Below are 27,260 nucleotides of genomic sequence, written 5' to 3' on the forward strand. Positions count from 1 at the left end.
GGAGTTTCCTGAAAAGGGCAGGACAGTTCAAATATAATAAGCGTAAAAAACTTTGGAGGACAAGTGAATTTCAACAGCAGATTACCAATGGTCAACAAGACATCTTTGTCGTCATACAATGGATAAGGTAGTCTGTCTGTCCGTCTGTCCGTTTGTCTGATCTATCTATCTATCTATCTATCTATCTATCTGTCTATCTGTCTATCTGTCTATCTGTCTATCTGTCTATCTGTCTATCTGTCTGTCTGTCTGTCTGTCTGTCTGTCTGTCTGTCCATCCATCCATCCATCCATCATTGTAGATGACCAGTCAGTTTTGGTGCATTTTTCACATCAGATTCAACATTTGTTAGTGCATTTCCTTAAAACAATGATTACAAATTGCAAAACCTACTGTCACTTGTTTAACATGTTAATTCTTCAAAAGCAAATATTCGTGTTAATGAAAGTGTCATCAAGATGAGAAGTCCTGACACCATTGTTTACGAACAAGATAGTGGCATGGCTTTGCCATGTTTTCTTTATAACGGTTCACTTTATACGTTTTTTCAAATGTAAAAAATGTAATATCTTGGTGACACTACCTGATGATCAAGAATCAAGACAGCGCCGTTTGCCATTTGAAAACCACGGTAAAGTTGCACATTACTGTAATTAGTAAGGTAACACACTCAATACGTATATTTCATATTTTTAATGCATATGTTCTTACAATTCGAATTCTTTACAACATTTGTCCAGGGTGTACCCCGCCTACCGCCCGAATGCAGCTGAGATAGGCTGTAGGAAATGGATGGATGTACACAAGAAAAATGCACCCTTATTTAGAAAAAACTTAAGAAACACCTTTTGGTAAACAATACTGTAGTACATGACCATACTACATTCACAGTACTGTATACAAAGCATTCATGCACATCCAGACGTTCCTGTCTGTCTTTTCACATATTTTCATTTATATCAGAGCAAATATCTTCGCTTGCAATGTAGCAAGGAAAGTAGCTCCTCGAGTGGCAAATATAACTTTTTTTACTCTATGTACAATCTGCACCACAGCCACAGAATTTCCCCACTGTGGGATAAACATATTCTATCGTATCCTATCCTATCATACCGAACAACAACATACTTTTTGTGATGGTCTCTAGTTAGACCCCACTCCTTCTCATGTATAATGTCCCTGTGAATAATTTCTAAAAAAAAAGTCTGCAGATCTTGTGTGTTGAATGGAACATGACGGGTAATATAGGTGAGTACGCCATTTTCTAAGATGGCTGCACAAATTGTAACAGCCTCTCCTTTTCGGCTTGGGACATCTATGGCTGTTCTCTGTACGATGTGATTCCTTCCACGTCTTTTACTTTTTGCCACGCAGAAGCCCACACCATGATCATTTTAGGAAATGTATTCAGGAAACAAATGCATACATGAGCATATAGTTAATGTTATAAGCAAATGACAAAGTTATAAAACAGCGAAGAATTGTGTAAAAGTAATGCATGTCCAAAACCTTTGGCAATTTACGATGTGCATAAATGACTACATGCTGTAGCGGTTGAACTAACAGTTGTGAGAATTTTTTTATTCTAATCAGAGAAATGCACCAAAGCGACTGAAAACACAACAAACTAGATAACTACATAATACAATTCCAAAAATAGGGTTACAGTGACTGTAATTTCCATGGATGCATTGGTTCTCTTTTTGCATAAGTAACATATGCCAGCTAAATTGACCTTGCATGTAGCATGTTGCTGGACTACAGCTCTAATCCGGTAGAGATTTGTGGACCCCAGCATGAGTAGGTCTGGGCTGCACAGGTGACCATTCTTACGCAAATACAGTGGTTGGATATTATGTACACAGGGTTTGCTCAGTTTTGCTTGAAATTGATCATTGTTTGCTTGACTGAATCATACTACAGCCTCTAGAACAAATGATGGATTTGTTCGACTTGGAGGATGTTCACTCAATTGTTAAATGTTGGAGAAAAAAAGAGATAACAGACCTGACACAAAACTATGTCGTAATCCTATGTCATATCATATAATATAATCAATAACTATCATTTCAAATGTCAACTTTCTGGTTTTAAAAACACTGAAATAAATTAAGAATGTAAAATGTGGGAGTCAGTAACAGTTTAATATTTAGATCAAGCAGAGTAGAAACAATTATGGAAACAATGTGTACATTTTAATTTCAAAGCTAACACCCGCATCAGATTAAATGTACTAATTAGTCTGCAGTTAAACAGTAGTGTTCACACCAAAGCTGTTGTACTAGGTGAATTGACATACATCATGACTCCAACATGAGAGATATCAATTGAAACAAAGGAGAGGATTATAAACTTCTTCAAGAAGGTAAATAATTACACAATGTTTCAAAATATGTTGATTGTTTACTGTCAGCTGTGTCTAAAATCTGGCCCAAGTACAAACAACATGGGAAGGTTGTAAATAGCAAGCATACTGGTTGACCAAGGAAAACATCAACGCGTTAAGATAGTAAACATGAAGCAATATGTCTTGAAAACAGAAAATGCACAGCAAAACAAATGAAGAACAAATGGGCGGAAACTGGAGTCATCGTCATAAAAGAAACCTGTCTCAAGGAAACGGGATTTAATTACAGAAAAAGCTAAATAAAAGCCATCGTTAACAGCAAAACAGGAAAGAACAAAGTTACAAAGGGCTTAGGAAAAGCAATCTTGGACTATGGATTACTGGATACAAGTCACATTCAGTGATGAATCGCGAATCTGCATTGGGCAAGGTGATGATGCTGGAACTTTTATTTGATGCCGTTCTAATGAGATTTATAAAGACGACTGCCTGAAGAAAACATGCAAATGTCCATGTCAGGTAATGGCACTGGGAAGATGGCTGTCATTAGATCTTCAATAAATGCACATACTTAGATTGACATTTTGGACACTTTTCTTTTTCCATCAATCAAAAGGATGTTTGGGGATGATGAAATAATGTTTAAAATGATTATACATCTTGCCATAGAGCAAAAATGTTAAAAACGTTCCTTGAAGAAAGATATAAGGTCAATGGCATGGCGCTTTGAATTCAATTAATAATCTGTGGCGTGATTTGAAGAAGATGGTCCATGACAAGACTTCAATCTGCAACACTGATCAGACAACAGCAACCAGAAAAAGTTGGAGCAAGATTGATGAAGAGTACTGTTTGTCACTTGTTAATAAGTTCATGCCTCAGAGACTGCAGGCTGTTTTAAAAGCCAGACATGATGAAAAAAAAATACTAGTGGTGTGTTGTAGTCTTTTTTGGTTGTTTGTTTGTAATACTTTTTTCACTGAATGAAACTGTTACAACTATCACAATTTATTTTCTGTATTTCTTTTAGTGTTTCTTGAAGCCAGAAAGTTGCCATTTGAAATGAGGCTTTGTACTGGATGATGAAGTGTGGAGTTAGTTAACCCAATGATTCAGATGTTCAAGGCCAGAGTAAAGAAAAGTTCTGAATCACTCTTTTCCTATAACCTTCTTGCGAGAGTCAGCTTTACGGGTCATTCATCATGCACTCTTTCTATTTGTAGATTACTTTTCTTCTTTTGTAAATACAGTATATGCATCGCTTCTCTCATCATGGTAGGCAGTTTACACCCAAATATTGTAAAAAAGAAAAAAAAAGAAAAAAAAAGTGAAACAGTATACTAAATTAAATACTATACATTAGTATAGTATCATACATTTGGCAGTGCTGGGCAAGCTACCTGGAAAATGTAGTAAGCTAAGCTACAAGTTACTCTCAATTAAATGGGGCTAAGCACAGGGGGAGCTTTCCCCGGAGAATTTTCACAAGCGACACTACAAGCTACACTGCAAAAGTAGCTTGCTTCAACCAAGAGCTACATTTAACGACATTTATGCAGCTGGGATAGGCTCCAGCCACCCCTGCGACCCAGACAGGGACAATAAAATGGATGGATGAATGGATGTAACTGGGAGTGTACAAATGAACCCAATAAGGGTCCATTATTATTACCTAAATGTCATTTAGCTGGGGACACCCTAAAACTACCTCTAGGGGTCCCACACCCCACTGTATGTATTTGTTTAGTTTGCCTTCTCTTTGGCCCACTCCTATAATGTTATTCACATTCTCTACCTACAGTAAAAAACAGAATCTATCTACAACTTGACAAAAACATTGCCCATACTTGCCAACCCTCCCGAATTTTCCAAGAGACTCCCGAAATTCAGCGCCTCTCTCGAAAACCTCCCGGGACAAATTTTCTCCCGGAAATCTCCCGAAATTCATGCGGACCTGAGTGACGTGTCGACAGCCTGTTTTCACGTCCGCTTTCCCACAATATAAACAGCGTGCCTGCCCAGTCACGTAATAACTGTAGAATGATCAAGGGCGGGTTCTTGGTTTCTTATGTGGGTTTATTGTTAGGCAGTTTCATTAACGTCCTCCCAGCACGGCAACAACACACAACAACAGCAGTCACGTTTTCGTCTACCGTAAAGCAGTTCGTCTGCCGTAAACAGCAATGTTGTGACACTCTTAAACAGGACAATACTGCCATCTACTGTACATGCATATGTGACAATAACATCTAGGGGTTCTAGAGAGTGCAGTGCACAACTGCGCACACAACAAGGAGACGAAGCAGAATGCATCATCAGAGAGGGTGTTCAGCATGGTTAGAAAAATAGTGACAGAGAATAGAACAAGGATGGACAATTCAACCCTTAACTCAACAATGAGTAGATGAGTGTGTGTATATGTGTAAATAAATGAACACTGAAATTCAAGTATTTCTCTTATTTATATATATATATACATATATAATTAAAAAAAAAAAAAAAAAAAAATATATATATATATATATATATATATATATACATACATATATATATATATATATATATATATATATATATATATATATATATATATATATATATATATATATATATATATAGCTAGAATTCATTGAAAGTCTATTATCTCTTATATATATATATATATATATATATATATATATATATATATATATATATATATATATATATATATATATATATATATATATATATATATATATATATGAAATACTTGACTTGGTGAATTATAGCTGTAAATATACTCCTCCCCTCTCAACCACGCCCCCAACCACGCCCCCGTGGGGTGTCAAAGTCAAGGCCCGAGGGCCAGATCCGGGCCGTGAATGAATTATCTATGGCCCCCGGGGAGATATTTGATTAGTATTAGAATTGGTCTCTCCATCAGTGTTGGTGCTAGGAATTATCAAAATGGGTTCCCAGGGACCCCATCAAGTCATAAAAATGGGGTTCCACAGTAAATTGTTGGAGTCCCTCTTTTTTGTAACCGTTTTGAAAACAAATAATACATGTATGCATTATTCTGTTATATCTCACATTCTATATTGTGTTTTAGAAAAAGGTTGTCACAAACGTTACTTTATTAATAAAAAAATAACACAAAATAAAACACATGTTTATGCATATGTACATTCATTCAGTTATAAATATTCATTCACTTTCTTCTTTCTTTCATGGATCTAAACTTTACCGCTGCTGGTATTTTTTTCTCTATTTTTATTGTAATATTTTCAGAATGTGTTTGTTCTATTTTTGGCCAAAGTAAGACAAAGAAAACAATCTGATGTTGTCTTTATTTTTTTGTTTTAATGCCATGACTTTAATAGTCCGGCCCGCGTGTGCACAGATTTTCCTCCATGCGGCCCCTGAGCTAAAATTAGTTTGACACCCCTGACTTAGGATCTTATGTAGCTTCCTAGCTACATGGGTCTAAAAGTGGCTAAGGTACAGGAAAAGCTACTCGTTGAAAAAGTAGCTATGCGACTTCCAAGCTACTGGAAAATGTAGTTAAACTACGCAGCTTCGCTACATGTCTTGTTACTGCCCATCACTGTATTTAAGTACGTAAGTTAATTTCAAATGTGAAAATATGATCAAATATGATACAATATTGTGTACTACATGTTTATGTTTTGACTATTTATATGCAGTATGTCTTTATTGAAATTCTTTATTTTGTATATTTTGTATAACCCGAATGTTTTCTGATGAGTTAATGTTAACATGTTCTTTTTCAAATACAAATACACAAATGCATACAAAAAACATCTGATAAAAAAACGCAAATGAAAATAAAATGTGATGTTAAAAAATCTTATACTTGGATCAAAAACATTTATCACATGATTGAAAATTTTTATTACTGAAGTAACTGCAGGTTGTATTACTGAGTCTTAAAAGTAGGTTACATTTGCTAATGGGATGTTTAAGTGCAGGGCGCGTACACACTCACATGCACACGAGTGATAGATGGTGTTTTGGCATCACCTGTTGCATAAAAATAGATGAGCCTCATCCAGTGGCACTCCCACTTGACTGACTGCTTGCATAAAAACACACACTCACGACACACCTAACGTTTGCTGGTAAAAATGCCGTGTGTCACCTCATATCTGGAGAAGATGGTGAAGACGTCTTGTTGTGTCAGCCCTGTGGTCAATAGTGTTCAGTTGATGGTAAGACGTCAAAGAAACTTACTGTTAGGGTATTGAGATGTCACGACCCAGTTGTTTTATTGTGTTCATCATGGTCATCTCTTGTTTTGGTCGCAGGTAGATCAAGTCCTGTCCGAGTTCAGGCTGAAAAAAGAAGAACTGAAAGAGATCATGAAGAGGATGCAGAGAGAGATGGACAGAGGATTGCGTTTAGAAACGCACGAAGAAGCCAGCGTCAAAATGTTGCCCACCTATGTTTGCTCCACTCCAGAGGGATCAGGTAAACCTCCATCAAATCCTGCATGATGCAATTGTTGTTGTTGGTTTGTCTTGAGTTAGTCCACAAAATAACTCAAAAAGTCATGGCCGGATTTTCAGGAAACCTTTAGGAAATTTCCCAAATGAGCTAAAGCAGTGGTTTTCACCAAGTACCCCCTCAGAAAAAACTTGGATCTCCAAGTACCACCATAATGACCAACATTAAAATACAGTAGTGTAGTAAATGGTAAATGGTAAATGGGTTATACTTGTATAGCACTTTTCTACCTTCAAGGTACTCAAAGCGCTTTGACACTATTTCCACATTCACCCATTCACACACACATTCACACACTGATGGCAGGAGCTTCCATGCAAGGCCCTAACCACGACCTATCAGAAGCAAGGGTGAAGTGTCTTGCTCAAGGACACAACGGACATGACAAGGTTGATAGAAGGTGGGGATTGAACCAGGAACCCTCAGGTTGCTGGCACGGCCACTCTCCCAACCGCGCCATGCCACCCCTAGTAGTAGGCCTAAGTATTCATTAAAACAAGGCAGTGGTTTTATTCAACAGTTGTATTTCATATTGTCAATTGGCAATTGTAACAGTTTGAACAGTAACACTGCTTGAATATAGGGAAATAAAACACTGTACTTTAATCAAGTGATTCTTTGGCATGCCACCAGATAGAGCCCGCGTGCCACTAGTGGTACACGTACCACAAATTGAGAATCACTGGGATAAAGAAAAACAGATTAGATTTTGGGCCTGATCTGGATAATTTCTACTATGTTACATTATCTTTAGGTTTCTGTGTGTGTGTGTGTGTGTGCGTGTGTGTGTGTGTGTGTGTGTGTGTGTGTGTGTGCGTGTGTGTGTGTGTGTGTGTGTGTGTGTGTGTGTGTGTGTGTGTGTGTGTGTGTGTGTGTGTGTGTGTGTTGTTGTATTTCTACCCTTCTTGAGACAGCAACAAGGAAAAGTACCTTCCATATGAGGAACAAGTGAACAAGTTAGGACTGAAATCATGGTCCCAATTAGGAAAACCATTGCATCTAATGGAAAGCCAAATACTAGAGTCCGTTAACATGGCTCCAAAGTCAGGATTTTTTGTTGATTTAATGTGCATGCAAAAGTAAACATTGACAGGTGCAAAGGCAGCAATATATGATAAAACAAGACGGCAGCTAAAGAAGGACTTCCCTATTCATCCCCGAAAAAACCCGCCTGGTGAACAGCTGATTTTACGACTTCCGGTGTGATGTAAGACAACCCGTGTCCCTTATGTGACCATAGTATGAACAAATACTCTACGGTACTAAGACTATAGTGGCCATTAACAGTTCGCTTTTACAGCTGGGTTGCCCAAAGTGCGGCACAGGGGCCATCTGTGGTCCGTGATTCGTTTGTCATCGGCCTTAAGCACATTACAAAAAACAAAAAATAAAGATCTCATTTGCACCCGTGGTGGTGAAATCTATCAAACTTAGGGTGGTTCCAAAAATGAGGGATTTTTCAAATTGACTGTATCCATTGTGTACCGCTTTACTGTGTGTCGGTTTTAAAAAGTGGTCAATAAATGAAATAACAAGTGCGTGTAAAAAATTTTACGTGCTCCCCCTCTGGCCAACATATGTAATAACAAGCGTGTGTAAGAAATTGAAATGTGCCCCCTTTGGCCAAAATTAATAAAAATAAAAAAATGAAATAAATATGTATATAGAGACCTACTGTAATAACTTGAAGTAAATGATGAAGATTAGAAACCAATTACAAACAAAAAAAAAAAGATTACCTGAAAGCTTATCTTTTTATATTTGCATAGTATGTATATATTATTAATGTTGTAAATACAAATCTTTATAAATCTATAAAGGGTGGTCCTACAGAGGTAGACATTTTTCAGAGGTCTCAAGAAGGTAACAAATACAAGAATGTGTGCGTGTGTGTGTGTGTGTGTGTGTGTGTGTGTGTGTGTGTGTGTGTGTGTGTGTGTGTGTGTGTGTGTGTGTTTATCCATCCATCCATCCATTTACTACCGCTTGTCTCTTTCGGAGTTGCGGGGGGGTGCTGGAGCCTTATCTCAGCTAATTTTATTTTATTTACATACAGATAGATGAAAACATTATGGCCACATTTTTATTGAACTTTCAGGAAATGTCAGAAGTGGGATAAGAGACAAGTCATTACATTATGGGGCTGATCTGGATCACCGTCTGAATTAAGGACTTTTTTGTTTTTGGAAAATCAGGCCTGCTCTCCGAGTGCTTTTCTAGTCACTTATTGCAGTGAGCTGCGGGTGAGGTTAATGGCCGGTGAGGCAGTCAGTACGTGTCCATGCACTAAATTAGTCCGATTTTTCAAAAAGTTTGGCTCTTCTACTACCCTACTACTTTTGAGGTTGTTTATTTCACTTTTTAATTCTTGCAACGTTAATAAAGGTTGCCCATTAGGAGGTTATCATGAAAAAGAAAACAATTTACTTAAGGTAAAAATGTTGTTTTCAAATACCTCGGTTTACACACATTTTTTTTAACCAAAAACATGTCTTGGTTTTAGTACAATTAAGCACAAGCTGGAGACCTATTTCTTTTTTTTCTTGACTACAGCTGTAAAATAACCCACCATAGAGCCGAATAAAGTTTTAGTAATAGTCCAATCAAAGTCAACAAGAGGTTTAGAATTCGTGTTTCCAAAGTGTCACTGAATGCACCACACTGCTACAGTAAGTATAACCAAACATTTAAAGATTAAATGGCGCTTGATGGCTGTCTTTCGTAGTTTTTCAGAGAGCAAAATTGTCTTAAACATGTGTGTGATTTTATCAGTTGTAAACAAAGTTGTGTGAACACGCGACTCTTGTTTGTGCGTTCTTGGATATAGCAAAAATGTGAGCATGTTGATTAAGAAGGTGAGAAATACTCTTGAATTCAGGAAATAAGTCATAGCAAAATACAGAGATGGCATTCGTGTAACAAACATAACAAATACATTCACTATAACAAATAAATCTACTATAACAAATACATTCACTATAACAAATAAATGTACTATAACAAATAAATCAACTATAACAAATACATTCACTATAACAAATAAATCTACCATAACAAATAAATCTACCATAACAAATAAATCTACTATAACAAATATATTCACTATAACATATAAATCTACTGTAACAAATACATTCACTATAACAAATAAATATACTGTAACAAATACATTCACTATAACAAATACATCTACTATAACAAATACATTCACTATAACAAATAAATCTACTATAACAAATAGCCCCCCCCTCCCCCCACACACGCACACCTCGCCGTTCGTCGCCATCAAGGGTCTTCAAAAAAATTATGCTAATTTAATTAATTTCATTTGTCATCTAAAGGCATTTTATCATTGTTTTCTGCACATAGAGCTATAATTATTATGTACAAAAAGTGTTAAAATTTTTGGTAATTTGGATTTACATTGCTTCTAATGGGAAGAATTGTTTTGGTTTCCATACAATTCGGTTTTCAAAGGACCCATTGGAACAGATTAATAGCGATGACACTAATTACTTCTTATTGACAGTTGTATGTTTTATTATAAAACTGAGTAGCATTTATGGTCTTACCAATATGTATTTGTATACTAATTCCATGTTCCTTTCCTTATCCAGGAAAATGTGTTACTTTGTTGTAGAAGTATTCACAGTTTTTTCTTAGTCTGAAAGTCCAATTTAAAGATACAGTATATACCGGTACTAGCATCTTAGTGGGCCAGAATACTGTGCACCTTGCCCTTTGACATCTCTCTGCAGTTCATTGTCTGTTCATTGGCTCACGCAGACTCATCTCATGCATGGTCTCTGCCCTGGATTTGATCAAGAAATGTGCAAATTCAATCCCTACTGTCCGTTTGTTGACATTTGTGTTCGGGACAGAGGTGGGCGACTTCTTGGCTCTGGACCTTGGAGGGACCAACTTCCGTGTGATGCTGGTCAAGGTGGGTGCAGACGAGGAGAGGAGCTGGAAGGTAGAGACCAACAACCAGATGTATTCCATTCCTGAAGATACCATGACTGGGACGGCTGAGATGGTGAGTTATATATCTTGTAAAAATGGTGTCATAGAGGTACCTTACTATTTGCAATACTAATATATTGAAATAATAGCAGTAATGCCCCTAATAGCTAGCTGACAACTAGCTAAATCACTAACTGGCAGCTGGTGCAATAATTACTAGCTGACAACTAGAGCTAAAATCACTAGTTGTCAACTAGTGTGCTAATCGGTACCTAGCAACTACACCGCTAGCTGGCAAATAACTCTCAAATCGCTAGCTGGCTAATCAATAACTGGCAACTAGAACGCTAATCACAACTGGTAACTGGTGCACTAATCGCTCACAGACAAATAGAGCTAAAATCGATAGTTGGCAACTAATGTGCTAATAATCGCTAGTTAGCAACTAGACTGGCAACTAGCGCGCAAATCGCTAGCTGGCAAATAAAGCACTAATCACTTGCTGGCAACTGGTGCACTAATCACGAGCTGGCAACTAAAGTGTTAATTGCTAACTGGCAACGAGTCTGTAAATTGCTAACTGGCAACTAATCCGCAAATCGCCAGATAGCAACTAGAGCGCTAATCGCTAGCTGGAAACTGGTGCACTCTAGCTGACAACTACAGCTAAAATTGATAGTTGTCAACTAGTGTGGTAATCGCTAGCTCGGAACTAGACTGATAATTGCTAGCAAGCAACTAGACCTTGACCACTAACCATTAGCTGGCAACTAGTCCGCTAATCGCTAGACAGCAACTAGAGAGCTAATCGCTACCTGGCAACTGCTGCACTAATCGCTAGCCGACAACTAGAGCTCAAATGAATAGTTGTCAACTAGTGTACTAATCACTAGCTAGGAAGTAGACTGTTAATTGCTAACTAGAAACTAGACCTAGACCACTAACCGTTAGCTGGCAACCAGTGCACAAATTGCTAGCTGGCAACTAGTCCGCAAATCCCTAGCTTGCAATTAGAGAGCTGATCGCTAGCTGGCAAGTGCATTCATCGCTAGGGGACAACTAGAGATTCAATCGCTAATGGGGAACTAGTATGCTAATTGCTAGCTAACAACTTGTCCGCTAGCCACTAGTGGACAACTTATCTGTAAATTGCTACCTGGCAACTAGAGTGCAAATCACTAGCTGACAACTGGAGCGCTAATCGCTAGCTTTCTTAAATATTAAATATCTAAAATAATTTACATTTGTGGTAAAATGTTATGTATGAAAAAGTCCAATCAACTTAACATTTTACGACCCCCTGCAGTACTTCTGCAGAACCCCTAGGTGTCACGGACCCCTGTTGATAGAGACAATGCCACAGATGTAGCAAGTGTTGAGGTTAGGCAACATGACAGCAGAATACAGTAAAACGACACATTCCAGGGTTGCTTTTTATAGTGGCCAGTGCAGTAATCGTTATATCAATGCAACATCTTGATATGCCACACCTGTGAGATGGATGTATAATATCTACAAAGGAGAATTAGACAGATTTGTCAACAACATTTGATCAAAAAAGGCCTTGTATGAACACAGAAACAGTTTTGCATCTCATGAAAAATGGGAGCAAAAACAAAAGTGTTTTTATATTTCTGTTCAGTGTAAAAATTGTGTTTTTTTTAGCTTGCTAACAATAAATCAGCTTTTTTGCTCAAATACTTGGCCAGAATACTTTGTTGATTTGCAACTTATTGTGAGTAAGAATTCCCAGGGCTCAATTATTAGCAACCTAATGGCCAATTAAAAAAAGGGGGGGTTCATACGCATGCACACACTTCTTGGCAACTTTGGGGCAGAGAGACATGCTGCCCAACGCATCAGTTAAAGCAGGGATGTCAAACATACGGCCGGAGGGCCGCATCAGGCCCGCGAACAGGTTTTATCTGGCCTGCGGGATGAGTTTTCTAAGTATAAAAATTAACCTGAAATTTTTTTGAATGAAAGAAACAGCTGTTCTAAATATGTGCACTAGATGTCACAACAGCAAATCTTTGCATCTTTGTAGACATGCTACATGTGTACAAAATAAACCACATGATGTTAGTATATCAGTCGAGGAAAATTATCAAACTACATAAATAACATACTGTAATTTGATTTTGATATCATTTTTTTATCTTGATAGATTGAAAATGAACACCAATGGTTGAGACTGATGAATATTATCACAATTTATTCAGAAAATATAAATGACGACAAATAGAGATAGATTACTATTAACCGCAACATGTAAGAGTAAAAAAAAACAAAAAAACCCAACAACATTATGATTTGTACATTTTCAGAATGTGCTTGTTCTATTTTTAAACAAAGAAAACAATCTGAAGATGTTTTTATTTTTAAGTTATCATGCCGTGATTTTACCAGTCCGCCCACTTGGGAGTAGTATTTTCTCCATGTGACCCCCGATCTAAAATGTGTTTGACATCCCTGAGATAAAGGCTAGGGAGCTGGCAGAAAAGTTTGCAGGAAAAAACATTTTTTAACACTGCCATCTGCTGGACCTAACGGGGCACTACATTACTTGCAAACTCACCCTTGTCTGTTTTTTATAATTAAAGTTAAGTACCAATGATTGTCACACAGACTAGGTGTGGTGAAATTTGTCTTCTGCATTTGACCCATCCCCTTGTTCACCCTCTGGGAGGTGAGGGGAGCAGTGAGCAGAAGCGGTGGTCGCGCCTGGGAATCATTTTTGGTGATTTAACCCCCAATTCCAACCCTTGATGCTGAGTGCCTAGCAGGGAAGCAGTTTAAAAAATAATAATTAAAGACCACCACAAACTGCAAGCGTATGTTACCAATAGTGTTTTAAGAGAACAGTTTTACAAATAAATGTATTTGTATTGTCAAAATAAGAAAAACTAATTACAGAATAAAATGACTGGCGATCATGGCTGTCAATCACAGCTGTTTTGTGCAAGCGTGCATCCTTTTACTGTATATGCCATTCACAAAAGGGATCTTCGAGAATGAAATGATTTAAATATGGATGCCATGCTTGCTATTTTGCTGTTGAAGCAGGGAGTGAAATCATGCATTTTTCCAAACTGTCTTCCTGCATGAATGGCTTACATCAGGGGTGTCAAACTCATTTTAGCTCAGGGGGCTGCATGGAGGAAAATCTGTGCACACGCGGGCCAGACTATTAAAATCATGGCATTAAAACTACAAAATAAAGTCAACTTCAGATTGTTTTCTGTGTCTTACTTTGGCTAAAAATAGAACAAACACATTGTGAAAATATCACCAAAAAAAATATAGAAAAAAAATACCAGCAGCGGTAATGTTTAGATCCATGAAGGAAAGAAGAAAGTGAATGAATGTTTATAACTGAATAAGTTTACATATGCATATAAATGTGTTTTCTTTTGTACTATTTGTTTTTTAATGAATTAAGTAACATTTATGACAACCTTTTTCCAAAACACAATATAAAATGTGAGATATAACAGGATAATGCATACATTTATCATTTGTTTTCAAAATGGTTACAAAAAAGTGGGACCCCAAAAATTTACTGCGGGACCCCATTTTTATGACTTGATGGGGTCCCCATTTGGAAAATTCCTAGCGCCAACACTGATGGAGTATTGGCGCGTGCAAAACAGCAGCAGGCAACTGTGGCGTGCGGGCCGGTTCTAATACTAATCAAATATCATAGATAATTAATTGACTTTGACACCCCTGGCTTACATGCTCGCACCGAGAAGAGTAGTAATGCTTGCAGCTCGTTTGAACGTGAGCATCCTCAAGCAGCAAAGCCGCACCTTTACCCATGTGGACGGTAGTCTTAACCAGGATGTGCTTTATTGTGTTTATCATGTCAATAAATACATGACAGACACTCCATTCACTCTGATTGTTTGTGTACTGTAAGACCTCAGCTATCATGAGCATGAAGTTATTTTCTGTTTCTGCGATCTTTGCAGTTGTTTGACTACATCGCTGAGTGCATGTCCGACTTTTTGGACAAGCACAATATCAAGCACAAGAAGCTTCCTCTGGGTTTTACCTTCTCCTTCCCAGTGCGCCACGAGGACCTGGACAAGGTAGAACATCACTATTTTTTTGCTAACAGTGCTTCTAGATGTATGTTTTTATGTGTGCAGGGAATCCTCCTCAACTGGACTAAAGGTTTCAAGGCTTCTGGGGCCGAAGGAAACAATATTGTTGGTTTACTCAGAGAAGCTATCAAGAGACGCGGGGTATGTTTGCACTGAGCAAAATACAAAATGCCCATTTTACCTTGACTTTAATTGTGATACTGTACAGGACATTGAGATGGATGTGGTTGCCATGGTGAATGACACAGTAGCCACCATGATATCATGCTACTATGAGGACCGCAGCTGTGAAGTCGGCATGATTGTTGGTAGGAAGCAATGGCAACAAGTGAACAAAAGCCTCACTAGTCATAGTTTAACATATGTGGGGAAAATACAGGTACAGGTTGTAACGCCTGCTACATGGAAGAGATGAGGACGGTGGAGCTGGTGGAAGGCGAAGAGGGCCGCATGTGCGTGAACACAGAGTGGGGGGCGTTCGGAAACAACGGTGAACTGGAGGAGTTCAGGCTGGAATATGACAGAGTGGTGGACGAGACCTCCATCAACCCTGGACAGCAACTGTAGGTGGAAAAATTTAAAGTTAAAGTTAAAGTCCCAACGATAGTCACACACACACACTAGGTGTGGTGAAATTATCCTCTGTTACCATCCCCTTGTTCACCCCCTGGTAGGTGAAGGGAGCAGTGAGCAGCAGCGGTGGCCTCCCTCAGGAATCATTTGGTATTTCAACCCCCAATTCCAACTTTTGATGCTGAGTGCCAAACAGGGAGGCAATGGGTCCCATTTTTATAGTCTTTGGTATGACTCGGCCGGGGTTTGAACTCACGACCTTCCAGTCTCAGGGCGGACACTCTTACCACATGAGGTTTATATGTGCGTAAAGTGAAGTTCACTGTATGCAAACATTTCTGAGTGAACACATATACAGTATAGTACTCACAGCTAAATGATTCAATCCCCACTCAAAAAAAGGTTTTATCCCTGATAAAACACATGCATGAATAGTCATATCCCATCCCATAGCTAATGTTCCAAATGTATACTAACAATGACATGATTTTTTAGATGATACTCTAAAATATTTTTGGGTTAGGGAGCCTCCCCAACGCTAGTTGACGTAGCAAATGCTAAGATCACGCCAAACATCCCGTCCCGTCTTATTCGCGCAATAGGACGGGATGAGTTAAACCTTTTAAACCTTTTATTGATCAACTGGTGAAGGAACTAAAACTTAAATTGGGGTTATTCTTCCGTAATAAGAGATGTTTTTCTTTTGATGTAAAAAAAAACGCCTTGTCTCTGCCACATTTTACAGTATCAGTGCTATATTATGGTGATTTTTTTATGTGAATGCTCCTCATTCCTGTCTTCAGATGGTGGACTGTGTTTACCATGCTTCTTTGAGGTTTATCAAAAACTGTAGAGCCATGACCCACCACTGCGACTTGTACTCTCGGGTGGGATGGCAGTGTCATTGGTACTATTTTATTTACAAGGCTCTTATGGGACTATTACCCGAATACATTTGTGCATTGATTTCACAGAGGAGTATGAACTCTTATGCACTGAGGTCCAACGATCCGCTGTCGTTCTCTGTCCCTTTTGCTCACACTTAGCTGGGAAAAAAAGCTTTTGTCTATGCAGCTCCTTGTGCTTGGAACATGCTACAAAGACACTGGAAGCTGACTAAATGTTTTTCCTTTAATGCTTTTAAATCTAAACTGAGAGCATTTGAAGGCGCCTCAGTTATCTGTAACTGTTTTACTTGATGTCCATTAATGTGTAATGTGAATGCAATTTTTATATGTAACTCTGTTGCCTCTTGGCCAGGACTGCCAGGTTTTTAATCTCAATGGGATATTTATTCCTGGTTAAATAAAAAAAAAATTAAAAATTGCTTATAGCTAGAAATTGACATAACTTTGTTTTTCCAAAAATTGGTACAAAGAGAGTAGAGTGCTGAGAAGAAGAAACAGATGATATTCATTGATATTAAATTATATAAAATAAATAAATAAATATTAAAATAATACCTAAACGGCAGATATTTATTCATGAAACTATGGCAAAGCTGCTGATGGTGTGCTTGACAGAGAAGCAGCTCAAAAGAGATACTGTAAAAGTCCACTCTCCAATGTGAACTCTGTCCGATGTTTTCACATTACTTCATAAAAGCCCTCTGGTTGTTTGTAATATATATTTCTTATCTAAAAGCCTTTCAAAAATAAAAAACTTTATTTTTGAAAGGCATGTTACATGATAAAATTGGGATGTTTTGGGGAGATAAACACTAATTAAATGGATTTCCGTTCTAGTTTTTGGCGGTATGAACTGCTTCATGTAACAAATTAAACTCATATCCCGAGGTGCCACTGTACACTATACCATGCTGACTAGGTGACATATGTTCAAGCCTGTCGGAGGTGATCTTGTTTTGAGATTCAAACATCCCACAGTGGCAATTCTCACCTGATTCTCACCTGAGCTGTGGGTGCAGTTGCTCAGCAACCGGCTGTTCTTCCTTAAGGATGTTTATAAATGGTCCGAAGCCTCATACGTCAGCGCACTGGTCTCATGGTGAACGTGTCAGATTAATGATCTTGGCCTAATGGCTGTTTACTTTTGATGCCGGACGAGTGCCCAGCTTGACTCGTTTATCCCTGCTGTGTTAAACCTGTCTTCTTTTTTTTTTTAATGTCACTAATTAGACTTAGACTTAGACTTAGACAAACTTTAATGATCCACAAGGGAAATTGTTCAACACAGCGTGTCTCAATACGTGTCTTTGTGTTGCAACTTCCTTACAGCTTTGAAAAGCTGATCAGTGGGAAGTACATGGGCGAGCTGGTGAGGCTGGTCACGATGAAGCTGGTTAACGAGAACCTGATGTTTAACGGTGAGGCCTCAGAGATCCTAAAGACACGTGGCAGCTTTGAGACGCGCTACGTCTCGCAGGTGGAAAGGTGAGGATCACACGCTCAATGACAAGATCACCAACAGAAAATTTTTAAATGTCATCAACGCCCTAGAGCAACGGAGGACTGATGTCCTTGCCATTATTGATGAGGCAACGCTAGTGCGAACATGGCAAGAAGTCGAGTGCAGCTTTGATCTGCTAAGTGCAACTAGTGCTGCCCATATTGAGGTGTATTAAATGAGGCAAAACATTTTCAATAATACCCTTCATTTAAAACATGAGAACATTTGCTTTATTCTTCTAAAATTAAAAATACATTGTCTGACATTTTTTATGAAACTTTTTCTTAAAATCAAGTTGTATTCTTATATAATATCATATTTTTCTAATATATATATATATATATATATATATATATATATATATATATATATATATATATATATATATATATATATATATATACATATATATATGTATATGCATATATATATGTATATATATATATATATATGTGTATATATGTGTGTATATATAGGCCAAAATTTTGGACACACCTTCTCATTCAATGCGTTTTCTTTATTTTCATGACCATTGTAGATTGTTACTGAAGGCATCAAAACTATGAATGAACACATGTGGAGTTATGCACTAAACAAAAAAAGGTGAAATAACTGAAAACATGTTTTATATTCTACTTTCCTCAAAATAGCCACCCTTTGCTCTGATTACTGTTTTGCACACTCTTGGCATTCTCTCGATGAGCTTCAAGAGGTAGTCACCTGAAATGGTTTTCACTTCACAGGCGTCATAGTTTTGATGCCTTCAGTGACATTCTACAATGTAAATAGTCATGAAAATAAAGAAAACACGTTGAAATGAGTCCAAACTTTTGGTATGTACTAGGGTATATATGTATATATATATATATATATATATATATATATATATATATATATATATATATATATATATATAGTATTCACAGCCTTTTCTCAATACTTTGTTGAAGCACCTTTGGCAGCAATTACAGCCTCAAGTCTTTTTGAATACGATGCCACATTTGTCTTTGGGCAGTTTCACCCATTCCTCTTTGCAGCACCTCTCAACCTCCATCAGGTTGGATGGAAAGCGTTGGTGTGCAGCCATTTTCAGATCTCTCCAGAGATGTTCAATCGATTCTAGTCTGGGCTCTGGTTGGGCCACTCAATAACAGAGTTGTCTTGAATCTTTTGATATCTTGGCTATGTGCTTAGGGTCGTTGTCCTGCTGAAAGATGAACAGTCGCCTGTCTGAGTTCAAAAGCACCCTGGAGCAAGTTTTCATCCAGGATGTCTCTGTACATTTCTGCATTCAACGTTCCCTCTATCCTGACTCGTTTTCCAGTTCCTGCCGCTGAAATACATCCACACTGCATGATGCTGCCACCACCATGCTTTATTATAGGGATGGTATTGACCTGGAGATGATTATTGCCTGGTTTTCTCCAAACATGATGCCTGGCATTCACGCCAAAAAGTTCAATCTTTGTCTCATCAGACCAGAGATTTTTTTTCTCTTGGTCCGGTAGTCTTTCAGGTGCATCTTGGGAAACTTTTACAAAGGAATGGAACCAGAAATGGAACCCGTTGTCAATCTTCCTATGTTTAAATCTACTTTTGTTCCCCATGTGCTTGTTAGTTTTATTGTTTACACCTTTGTCTTGCCCTGGCTCTGGTTTTCTCCAATTCGCACTATCCTCCCGCTTGTGTCTATTCCAGGTGTAATCAGTTGTCCAATTAGTCAGTGTATTTAGTTATCTGTTTGCTGTCTTGTCTTTGTCCGATCGTCGTATGTCTTTTGCATGTCGTATGTTAAACAGCCCCAAAGTGTTCCTTCCCCTCGCTTCCATGTAATTGGGTCCTCCTCACCGAGCCACCACATCCACAACCGTGACAGTACAATCGGACCAATAAATGGACCCAGCGGGAAGCACATGGCACCAGCGTCCTCGCCAGCATCTTTGCCGCCGCCCTAATCGTCGTCAGCCTGATATTTCTTGTGTCCCTACCACTCTGACCAATATATTTTTCTCCCCTTCTTTTTCCTCTTCCCATGAGTTGACCACTGACCCTTACCTGGGCACTTCTTTGGCCATCTACTCTGGCCCACCACCTGGTGGTCAACCTGGCGGTCGCCCAAGTAGTCTCACTCATGGTCGTGTTCACCTCCCAGCCTGTCTCTACTGTTAATCTCACAAGCTTCCGCTTCAGGTCTGTTCACATGTTCCTTAGTCCCAACGGGTAGATTCTCCCCTGTTGGCTTTTCCTTTTCAGTGATACGGCTTCATTGACCCAAAGGCAGCAGGCTGATGGCAGCCATCCTCCCGTGACCTCCAGATTTGTGTCTCCTTGGCTACAGGGGGTTTAAACATCATGGTTCCCATCCAGTTTTCCAGTGCAGGAAGAATTTTCAACTCTCCTGCACACCTCCCGCCTCCCACTCATTGCGTCTTTTCCATCAGAAAAACAGACTACTGCGAGGTCACCTACGCTACGCCAAGCGAGGCCGCCACCTCCTGTGCTACACCCCTTGGCCGCCGCCAACATCCTCAGGATGGTGGCAGCCAGCTTGTCTGCTGCATAAGCGCCCGCACTCCTTCTCGTCGGCCGCAAAGATAGCTTCTTTATTGACGCCATCAGCAGCCATGCCCAGGAATTGGGTGTGGACCACATATGTGACCAGTTTGTGGACGCCCGCCTCGCCAGTTCAGGTGGCAACTCGCCGCTGCCACCTGACTCATCCCCGCTGGCTTTGGGGACACTGGGCCTGGTGACCTGCCGCCAACTTCTCCCTCCACCCACCTATGACTTTGGACTCTCTTCATTTTTGTTTTAGGGATGTCTGGAATCTGCCCTTTATGTTAATGTTAAGTGTCATTTTTATGTATAAGTCTAGTTTTGCTCCCCATGTGCTTGTTAGTGCTATTGGTTGTACCTGCATCTTGCCCTGGTTTCCTCCAATCCGCTCTCTCCTCCTCTTTGTGTCTAGTCAAGGTGTATTCAGTTGTCGAATTAGTATTAGTATAGTATTTAGTTCTCTGTTTGCGGTCTTGTCTTTGTCTGTCTGATCATCGTATGTCCTTTGCATGTTGTTGGAATAAGCTTCCCTGCAATTGGGTTTTCCTCACCCAGCCACCCCATCCACAACCGTGACAAAATAGCTTCCGTCTGGCCACTCTACCAGAAAAGCCTGATTGGTGGATTGCTGCAAAGCTGGTTACTCTTTTGGAAGGTTCTCTTCTCCTCACAGGGGAATACTCTACCTCTGACAGAGTGACCATCGACTTCTTGGTCACCTCCCTAATCACTCAAATTAGACGGCCGGCCAACTATAGGAAGAGTCCTGGGGGTTCCAAACTTCTTCCGTATACAGATGATGGAGGCTTCTGTTCTCATTGGGATCTTCAAGGTAGCACAGCTGTGATTAGGTTGGTGACTTATCCAGGGTGTACCTTGCCTTTTTCCTGAATAAAGCTGGAAAAGGCTTCAGCCACTCCGTGAATCCAAGAGGGACGAGCGGTAGAAAATGGATGGAAGGTAGGACATATTTTGTCTGTACCTTTCCCCAGATTTGTGCCTTGAGACACTTGGACGTCTACAGATAATTTCTTTCTCTTGGTTTGTTCTCTTTCATGCACAGTCAAGTGTGAGACCATATATATATATATATATAATTATATATATATTTATATCAGTGGTGTGCTGTCAGGGCCAGCAAGGCCTTCTCTGCTGGCTTAACATAACCAGAAATCATGATCATAATTAAAGATAAAAATTGTTTTTTTATTTACTTTCCCTAAATATCTAAAATTATTCATATTATTTTCATGTCATATTATGCTCCTTCCAGTGCTGTTGTTTTTAGTTTTAGTTTGTATCCAATCAAAATTCAGCTAGCTTACATTGCCATGCTGTACCAAATCTGCCAGACGCCTTCAGAGTCAACAATACTGGCGTCAGCGCGGGGACATACAGGTGATAGACAGTTGCGATAGCCAATCAGATCACGAGTTGTTGTCAGTAAGGCCTTCTAGATGGCCTCACGTTGAACGTGACATTTACGCGTCCTGTGATTGGATACTCATCGGAACTGCTAGCCGATGCATTTGAGAAAACATAGAGTTGAGAGACAGTTGCGATTGCCAATCAGATAGCAAGTTGTTGACAGTAGCTGTTCTGTTGCAACTAAAAGTTGGAAACTCTTGTTGTTAAAGTGTTTCATGCTTGACATTTAATTAACATTGTTACATGTGTATTTGTCGCCATCATGTGGTCAGGGCAGTTAATATATCTTTATATCTAACCCGTTTTGTATACTGTTGATATGTTTCAATGACCAGTAGGGCATGGCGTAAATGTGTTCCTGTATAGTACAAACCCCGTTTCCATATGAGTTGGGAAATTGTGTTAGATGTAAATATAAACGGAATACAATGATTTGCAAATCATTTTCAACCCATATTCAGTTGAATATGCTACAAAGACAACATATTTGATGTTCAAATTGATAAAAAAACAATTTTTTGCAAATAATCATTAACTTTAGAATTTGATGCCAGCTTCACGTGACAAAGAAGTTGGGAAAGGTGGCAATAAATACTGATAAAGTTGAGGAATGCTCATCAAACACTTATTTGGAACATCCCACAGGTGAACAGGCAAATTGGGAACAGGTGGGTGCCATGATTGGGTATAAAAGTAGATTCCATGAAATGCTCAGTCATTCACAAACAAGGATGGGGCGAGGGTCACCACTTTGTCAACAAATGCGTGAGCAAATTGTTGAACAGTTTAAGAAAAACCTTTCTCAACCAGCTATTGCAAGGAATTTAGGGATTTCACCATCTACGGTTCGTAATATCATCAAAGGGTTCAGAGAATCTGGAGAAATCCTGCACGTAAGCAGCTAAGCCCGTGACCTTCGATCCCTCCGGCTGTACTGCATCAACAAGCGACATCAGTGTGTAAAGGATATCACCACATGGGCTCAGGAACACTTCAGAAACCCACTGTCAGTAACTACAGTTGGTCGCTACATCTGTAAGTGCAAGTTAAAACTCTCCTATGCAAGGCAAAAACCGTTTTATCAACAACACCCAGAAACGCTGTCGGCTTTGCTGGGCCTGAGTTCATCTAAGATGGACTGATACAAAGTGGAAAAGTGTTCTGTGGTCTGACGAGTCCACATTTGAAATTGTTTTTGGAAACTGTGGACGTCGTGTCCTCCGGACCAAAGAGGAAAAGAACCATCCGGATTGTTATAGGTGCAAAGTTGAAAAGCCAGCATCTGTGATGGTATGGGGGTGTATTAGTGCCCAAGACATGGGTAACTTACACATCTGTGAAGGCGCCATTAATGCTGAAAGGTACATACAGGTTTAGGAGCAACATATGTTGCCATCCAAGCAACGTTACCATGGACGCCCCTGCTTATTTCAGCAAGACAATGCCAAGCCACGTGTTACATCAACGTGGCGTCATAGTAAAAGAGTGCGGGTACTAGACTGGCCTGCCTGGAGTCCAGACCTGTCTCCCATTGAAAATATGTGGCGCATTATGAAGCCTAAAATATCCACAACAGAGACCCCCGGACTGTTGAACAACTTAAGCTGTACATCAAGCAAGAATGGGAAAGAATTCCACCTGAGAAGCTTAAAAAATGGGTCTCTTCAGTTCCCAAACGTTTACTGAGTGTTGTTAAAAGGAAAGGCCATGTAACACAGTGGTGAGCATGCCCTTTCCCACGTGTTGCAGCCATGAAATTCTAAGTTAATTATTATTTGAAGAAAAAAATAAAGTTTATGAGTTTGAACATCAAATATCTGGTCTTTGTAGTGCATTCAATTGTATATAATATGGGTTGAAAAGGATTTGCAAATCATTGTATTCCGTTTATATTTACATCTAACACAATTTCCCAACCCATATGGAAACGGGGTTTGTATTTCTCCAGCAATGATCATGTGGTGACATCAATGATAGTATTTTGAGAGGTAATCATTGAAGTCGGAGATCACTGAAGGCCTAGGTGGGAAACGCACGGCCCGCCACTGATTTATATATATATATATATATATATATATGTATATATATATATATATATATATATATATATATATATACACAGGTGTTGGCCTTTCCAAATCTGAATTGACCACCGATTGTCTCCAATTAAGCTGTAGGAACATCTCAAGTATGATCAGTTGAAACAGGATGCACCTGAACTCACTTTTGAGCTTCATGGCAAAGGGAATACTTATGTACTTGTAATTTCAGAGTTTTTTTTATTTTTATGTCCAAAAAAATTTTCCAAAAACGTTTTCATTTTGTCATTATGAGGTTTTTGGTGTAGAATTGTGTGGATCAAATTATGTTATTATAATTTTGGAATAAGGCTGTAACAACAAAATGTGTAAAGTTTTTACAAATTTCAGTTTGTCCCTAATATTTATTTCTATTTGGCAACTTGTTACTATACAAAATCCATATACTGTAAGAATTCTAAACTCATAAAAGGGCAGAATGATGTGTGACCAAAAGCCCAATTTTAAAAATGGCAGGGCTATTCACCAATCATGATTACTTTAACAAACTTTAGGGGGGTACATTTGGGTGTCACAGTTCTTCTTCATGTATACATATTAGGAAAATAAAATACAGAAAATAAAAAAAGCAATATAATACAATAAGCAATACAATAATAAACAAACGTACCAAGTATTTTGACACAGGTGTCAAACTCAAGGTCCCCTCTTTTTTTATTTTGACAGGAGGAAAAAAGACATGTACTGCATGCAAATATATATATTTTAAACTTGATCTATATAATAATGCAACAGATATTATATTATCCTACATTCGAAACATTTTGGGATAAAAACATACGTAAATATCTACTTAGCCTTATGATTTCAAAGCAAGTTATCCATCAAATTGTACACTGCAAACATGATAATATATATTTTTTTAAACAGCTCGGTCTTCAGAATTCTACCGGAAGAAAAAAACTCTGGTACCATTTTTACATTTACAGTAATACACTGTGAAAACAGCAACCATATTTTTGAATGCAAAAACACAACTAACAAAAAACTGGCAGCTCAATCGCCAGAATTTTACAGTAAATTAGAGTGTGACCATTTTACTGTAAATTTTATGGTAACATTCTGCCAAATCCACAGATATTTTTTTTTCTTACAGTGTAGGTAATATATACATTTTCTAATCAAATGCATAGGTAATGGTGTGACAATATCATGCGGCTAATCCTTATACAGTACATGTATGTTTCTTTTATTAATGTTACAAGCGGCCCGCCCTCTGAGGGCAGCCAAAACTGCAACATGGCCCTCAAAGAAAACAAGTTTGACACCCCTCTACTATGATGTATACAAGAAAGAAAATATTTAGACTTAGACTTAGACTTAGAAAATCTTTATTGTCCCCGAGAGGCAATTTGGTTTGTAGCAGTAGTCATTAAAAAACAAGGTTCAACAGTAAAACGAGGTACAACAGTAAAAAACAAGGTGCAACATTAAAAACAAGGTACAAATACATAAAATACATACAACATACAAACCATCATGAAAGCATTGAGCTAAAAACTAAAAACTAAAAACATTTGTAAAACAATAAAAACTAATCATTACACGTCGCTTCCCACTAAAGTGACTACATAGCAGCTAAGCTTGTTTAAGCTCATTTGTAAAGGCAACAGCTGAGGGAACAAAGGATCTTATGTATCTGATGTTTTTGGCCTTTCTATTAGTAGGGGCGTACCTGCATCCTGAGGGTAAGAGTCTAAACTCTGAGAAGAGAGGGGGCTGAGGGTTGACCAGAATTGCCTTTGCCTTCTGGATGACTCTGGCCTGATAGATCTGGTTCAGGGGGTTCAAGGTAGTGCCTATGGTCTTTTGGCACACCTTGATTATACCACCCAATCTATTTTTATTGGCCACACTGAGGTTACCAAACCAGGAAGTGATGGAATAAGTTAAAATAGATTCAATACAAGATGAATAGAACATCCCCATCAGTGTCCTATCAACCTGAAAGCCCCTCAGTCTCCTCAAGAAAAACAGCCTTTGATTGGCTTTCTTACAAATACGGTCAGTCTTGGCATCAAAGGTCAATTTATTGTCTAAATTTACATGGTGAATTTGCCAGATAAGCTGTGTGAAACAGGTATTGGTGCAGAGATCTCTGTTGCCCAACACAGCAGAGAAAGAACAGGGAGAGTGGGCACCAACAGAAGGCCAGACTTAGGAAATGAAATCATAAGAACTGTAAGACAAGTTGGTTTCTAAACATTAATTTTCTCATATGCATTGTTGCTATTAATTAAAAACATACCACCACACTCGAATGCTAAACTACTATTTGTTTTAATCACTCAGTCATAACACCTGCAAGATCACCTCACTTTTATGATTTTTTTTTTAAAGTGATTCGGGGGATAAGAAGCACATTTTCAACATTCTGTCCTCGCTGGGCGTGCGGGCCTCCGAGCTGGACTGCGACATTTTCCGTCTGGTCTGCGAGAGCGTTTCGACTCGTTCGGCGCACATGTGCGGCGCGGGCTTGGCGGCTGTCATCAACCTGATGAGGGAGCGACGCAGCCAAGACGCCCTGAAGATCACCGTGGGAGTGGACGGCTCCGTTTACAAGCTTCACCCGTGGTGACGAACCATAATTGATAACTTGATGACTCACGGAACGGTGCTGTTACTCATCATCTTTTCTTCTGTCCAGTTTTCGAGACAGGTTCCACAAAATTGTCAGGGAGCTCACGCCACATTGTGAGATCACCTTCATCCAATCAGAGGAGGGCAGCGGGCGAGGGGCGGCTCTCATCTCAGCAGTAGCCTGCAAGATGGCGGCTTGTTTGCTAAAACAGTGAAAGACTGAGCAGGCTGGCCACTAAACTTTTAACATAAAGAAGTGCGCTTCACCATATTTGTTTAGAAGGCACCCTCAATACATTTACATTTTGCACCTATAACCATCACCTAGGCATAAAAGCTTGCTCAAAATCATTTTCTAATTTGTCCTTTGGCATTGATGAATATTTATAAGAGTGTATAGTGCAAGGTAGACAATTCCTACTTTGTAAATATGGTGTATCTATCTGTATGTCTTAAACCAAACGTGTTGCTTTATTGTTTTGTGGGTTGAGATTTAGGCAACAAATGTATCTTTATCTTCATAGTGAAAAAATTTAATTGGTAAGAAAAGTTGCTCTGGACATGTGATGGAATAAAGGTTGCAACATAGAGTAAATGATAGAAGAGTGTAGGCCAGTAATGGTTGGGAGCATAGACCAGGGGTCCCCACACTTTTTGACTCGGGGGCTGCATTGGGTTAAAAAAATT

At 38.8% G+C, this 27,260-nt stretch overlaps 1 protein-coding gene across 1 annotated transcript; it reads left to right on the top strand.

Moving 5' to 3' along the window:
• On the top strand, positions 1 to 27,260 carry gck (glucokinase (hexokinase 4)). The gene is made up of 10 exons (XM_061929000.1): positions 1 to 127; positions 6,658 to 6,820; positions 10,738 to 10,892; positions 14,794 to 14,913; positions 14,974 to 15,069; positions 15,137 to 15,236; positions 15,308 to 15,491; positions 17,739 to 17,894; positions 26,334 to 26,567; positions 26,641 to 27,260. The coding sequence occupies exons 1-10, from the start codon at positions 119 to 121 to the stop codon at positions 26,786 to 26,788; spliced, it is 1,365 nt and encodes a 454-aa protein (XP_061784984.1). The 5' UTR covers positions 1 to 118; the 3' UTR covers positions 26,789 to 27,260.

This window comes from Nerophis lumbriciformis, linkage group LG33 (assembly GCF_033978685.3).
Source record: "Nerophis lumbriciformis linkage group LG33, RoL_Nlum_v2.1, whole genome shotgun sequence".
In the NCBI taxonomy this organism is placed as follows: Eukaryota; Metazoa; Chordata; class Actinopteri; order Syngnathiformes; family Syngnathidae; genus Nerophis; species Nerophis lumbriciformis.

What these genes read in the sequence shown, in the direction of transcription:
- gck (XM_061929000.1), top strand. An exon ending in CTCCACTCCAGAGGGATCAG is followed by an intron (nt 6,821 to 10,737) that starts GTAAACCTCCAT and finishes TGTTCGGGACAG; the next exon opens with AGGTGGGCGACTTCTTGGCT. An exon ending in TGAAGTCGGCATGATTGTTG is followed by an intron (nt 15,237 to 15,307) that starts GTAGGAAGCAAT and finishes GGGAAAATACAG; the next exon opens with GTACAGGTTGTAACGCCTGC.